Source organism: Etheostoma cragini, chromosome 16, assembly GCF_013103735.1.
Source record: "Etheostoma cragini isolate CJK2018 chromosome 16, CSU_Ecrag_1.0, whole genome shotgun sequence".
Lineage (NCBI taxonomy): Eukaryota > Metazoa > Chordata > Actinopteri > Perciformes > Percidae > Etheostoma > Etheostoma cragini.
This window is the reverse complement of record NC_048422.1, coordinates 17,747,233-17,751,055: the sequence shown is the minus strand read 5'-3', so window position 1 is coordinate 17,751,055 and position 3,823 is coordinate 17,747,233. Positions and strand designations below refer to the sequence as shown.

At 37.4% G+C, this 3,823-nt stretch overlaps 2 protein-coding genes across 9 annotated transcripts in view; one reads left to right on the top strand and one right to left on the bottom strand.

Annotated features, from left to right (window-relative positions):
• The window catches only part of nup54 (nucleoporin 54), an 11,679-nt gene extending 10,939 nt beyond the window's left edge, over nucleotides 1–740 (top strand). For 5 of the 6 annotated variants that reach the window (XM_034896607.1, XM_034896608.1, XM_034896610.1 and 2 more), the window contains 2 exons: nucleotides 287–397; nucleotides 551–729. In XM_034896607.1, coding sequence (XP_034752498.1) covers nucleotides 287–397; nucleotides 551–679 — 240 coding nt within the window. In that variant the 3' untranslated portion in view covers nucleotides 680–729. Of the gene's footprint in view, nucleotides 1–286; nucleotides 398–550 lie in introns of all 6 variants that reach the window. The other variant, XM_034896605.1, reaches the window with a different exon arrangement.
• Nucleotides 741–2,663: 1,923 nt separating this feature from the next.
• Nucleotides 2,664–3,823, bottom strand: part of LOC117959252 (serine/threonine-protein phosphatase with EF-hands 2-like) — a 7,392-nt gene continuing 6,232 nt past the window's right edge. For all 3 annotated transcript variants that reach the window (XM_034896257.1, XM_034896259.1, XM_034896258.1), the window contains one exon: nucleotides 2,664–3,273. In XM_034896257.1, coding sequence (XP_034752148.1) covers nucleotides 3,089–3,273 — 185 coding nt within the window. In that variant the 3' untranslated portion in view covers nucleotides 2,664–3,088. The remainder of the gene's footprint in view (nucleotides 3,274–3,823) is intronic.

The following is a 3,823-nucleotide window of genomic DNA, read 5'->3' as shown; positions in this document are numbered from 1 at the left end:
ACGTATTTATGCGCATGCGTGAACATCGTGCGCATGCGCAGAACGGATCGTGTAGGCAGGACGGATCGTGTACCGACAGGCCCCATACTGCTACTGGAGGTGGAAATAAATTAATAAAAACACTCCACAGGTTACTTTTTTTATTCTCAAATACAATTGGAACGCGATCAAGCATAGACACAAGTTGTATTTGGGACCGTTAAAGATCAAATCATTTGTTGAGACAAAGTCTTCACTGAATATTTTACAGTGTTTATGTTGCTTTTTTTTTTTTTTCTTACTCCAGGGTCGGTTGAATGAATTAATGTCCCAAATCCGGATGCAGAATCACTTTGGAGCTGTGAGATCAGAAGAACGCTACAGTGTTGATGCAGACCTCCTCAGGGAAATCAAACAAGTGAGTTGTCACATTTATGGAATTCATCTTATCTCTGCCCTGTACTTCTACTTCCATACCTCTCAATGTACAGTTGTCTAGACCGTGAGAAAATATTTTTAATGATGTTGGCCATAAACTGAATTTTTTCTTCTTCTTATCTGTCACTTTCAGCACTTGAAACAGCAGCAAGACGGTTTAAGTCATTTAATCAGCGTCATCAAAGATGACTTGGATGACATCAAACTCATAGAGCACGGGCTGATTGACAGTGGACACAAGAGAGGAGGCATGCTGAGCTGAATCTACCCTACTAACACACACATACATATGCTCTGACTCTCATACCAATCCTTTGAAAAGTGGCCTGCCTTTCACCCAGAATAGGTAACCTGTCCTTTTTGTCATGGTATTGGATTATTCTAAAAGCAAACCTTTTCTGTTTAGGTTTGATCATAGGAGGGCCTCTGAATTTGGAGAAGTTATCTTGATCGCTATTTTATCAGGACTTTGTCCCACTTTCTGTACCAGCCAAACAATGACTAGTTAATCTGTGCTTTCAGGACTGATATAGAGGGAGCTTAATGGAAAGACTCAACATCGTCTAATAATAGCTAGCTGTCGTTATGGTAAATCCGATTATGGATATGAGACGATGGTTGTGACTGGCATGTAAACAAGTTGTGGGATTGAAAGTGTGTTGTGATTTGAATACAGTGTAAATACATCTTTGTATTTCTATTTTATGCAGATGTTAAAATGTTAATAAATTTCACTTAAAATGAATCAAGTTCTTTAGTGCATCCCTTTACATACTGTAAAGGTAGCCTACATATTTTGTGTATTACTGTGAACAACACCATGTCTCTTGCCCGTCCAACTGCACCTACCTGAACAGCGTGTGTGCGTTAGGGAATCTTTTCTTTTCACTTCGGCACCCATGTTTCAGGTTAAAGCAGCTACACATCACATCTATCTGCTTGTGGCCTCTCTCTGTGGGGAGGGATGGTTTTCAACGTGTCGACTGTCCTCAGTGCAACAGTGTGCAACCCACATGATACAGTTAATATCTATACTGGCTGTTATATATATATTTTTTTTTTTTCAAGAGTTGTTTGACTGAGAGAAGGTCCTGTAACCTAGTGCGGTTTTGGAGAAAATGTAAAAACTATTTAATCAGTTTTTTTTCATGAACATACATTACAAATTATTTCTTTTGAAGAAAAGTTACAAAACATTTGTATGCTGTCAATTATAATTCTTAGAAAAAGAAAAATGGAATCATCAGGTCAGACTTAAGAATTTGTAATCTGCCAAGAAAAATACTACTGTTGCATTTTTAACACAGTTGCATTGTTGTGGTACTAATATGGGACATCCCGCGTCACCTGTGTTTACGTTCAGACGAGCCCTTTCCAACATCTCATCAAAGTAGGGCTTGAGTTGATAAGATTCATGTCATGGATTTGGACTGGTGGAAGTGGAACTGATTAAGCAGCTTCCTGAAAGATTATATCCCCTCGTGCATGACAGTCACCAATAGCCCGAGGGAATTACCTATTGTTTTGTAAAGCACAGGTAGAAGTAAAGGACACTAGGAGTAGTGACTGATGACTTTTTCACTTTTTTAATTTTCACTATTGTTTTGCAGATTAAGCTTATACTGTACGTTCAAAGCATTCTTCAGAATTGGTAGCTTTGGTTTTTAAGACTCCTTTGTATTTACTCAGCAAAGGAGGAAATGTTTTTAATTGTCTGTCAAAAGAATTGAAGAAAAGCTACTGGCCTGATTTTCATGGAACTTGGTGCTAGGGTGTAGTGTGGGTTAAGAGAGACCCCAATACATTTTGGAGTGGATCCGAATATGCAAATTATCTTCCACTTTTTGTTAATTTGGCCTTGGTAGAAGTCTGTGCACTCCGGGGACCCTTAGTTCTATGTTTTTGATACTCATGCATACATTTTGATGAACGAATTTTAACTTTTATAGACTGTTGAATGCATTACCATTACAAATAAACTTGTATTCCTTCACATCTTAAATTTGATCAACCTCTATTTCTAGAGTGAAAATCAAAGATGAACCATTTATTTATTTATTTATTAGCACATCCAGATCTCCACTCCTGTCTTAACCTGTACTCAATTTAATACTTCTATTCTAGAGTTTTTGTCTCAGCAGAACACACTTTTCATCTTAAAAATTATTTCAGATCAGCACTTGATCAAAAAGATCACAGTTGATGTCAACGAACCAGAGAGATTTTCTTTTTTTTACTCCAGTTAGTTTCAGATCGTCATCTTCAGCTCCAAACAACACAGACTCAAGTGACATCACTTGAGTACATTTATCAGACTTTGCACATATCCCTCTGGAGCCACAAAAGACTTTATACTTATTGGATTACATATATGCAGTAGTACTCCCAATATTAAAGACATGAGGTGTTTAATGTTTTTAATGCATAACTAGGTTGGTCATTAAGTTACACACATACATACTTAATACACTATCTTCTTACATGAATATAGGTGAAAAAGAGGGCCAAAAATATAAGCGGTAGAAGAGATCTAGGTTGATATGCACAGGTGAAATGGACAAGACACTACTACACATTTTAATTTCCACAGGTGTTGTTGACCAAGTCTATCCAAGACAGTTGTTGGTTTCCTCTATGCAGCAGGTACAGCTACAGTTCCTAGTCCAGACCCTCACGTATTTGCAGAGATATCCACCAATCTGAAAGCCTCCATGAACTCATTGATATCAATGACCCCATCCTTGTTGAAGTCGATGCTCTGTGCCAGGTCTGCAATGGCCTTGTCACTGATCTCTGTCTGAAGATGAGAGCTCAGGAGTTTCCAGGTTTGACGAAACTCCTCAAAAGAGATCAAACCTAGAAGGAAACACAAAAGAGGGAGCATGTAGTTATACACTTCCCAAATGTGTATAGCATTAAAATACTGTTGTCATGCTATGCCTTTTGGTGACTCACATTTAAAAGGTGTTTTAATGAATGTGTGAAGAGTATGTTTTAACACTTATAGAAATATCTTTATAACAATCTTTGACTAATAGAGGTACATTTATATAGTCTGTATACATAATGTTTACATAATGATCATTCAGCATATTGTTATTCAATTGGACTGATAGAAAACAAGACTTCTGCATCTCCTCTAAAGCTTTAGTAAATCTAGCACGTGCTGGGAGATTGGGGTCAATTACAGGTCATTTAAGAGAGGGAGTGTTCCCATTGGAAAATGGAGAGTTACAGGAAGAGGTCCTACACTACTGTAGGGAATATGATGATGATGTGGAAGTGGAATATTATATACAGTATTAAAGGTTAACAGCCTTTATTTAACATGCTGAATTTACAATAAAATGTAAATCTAGATAATGTGTGTGTGTGTGTGTGTGTGTGTGTGTGTGTGTGTGTGTAT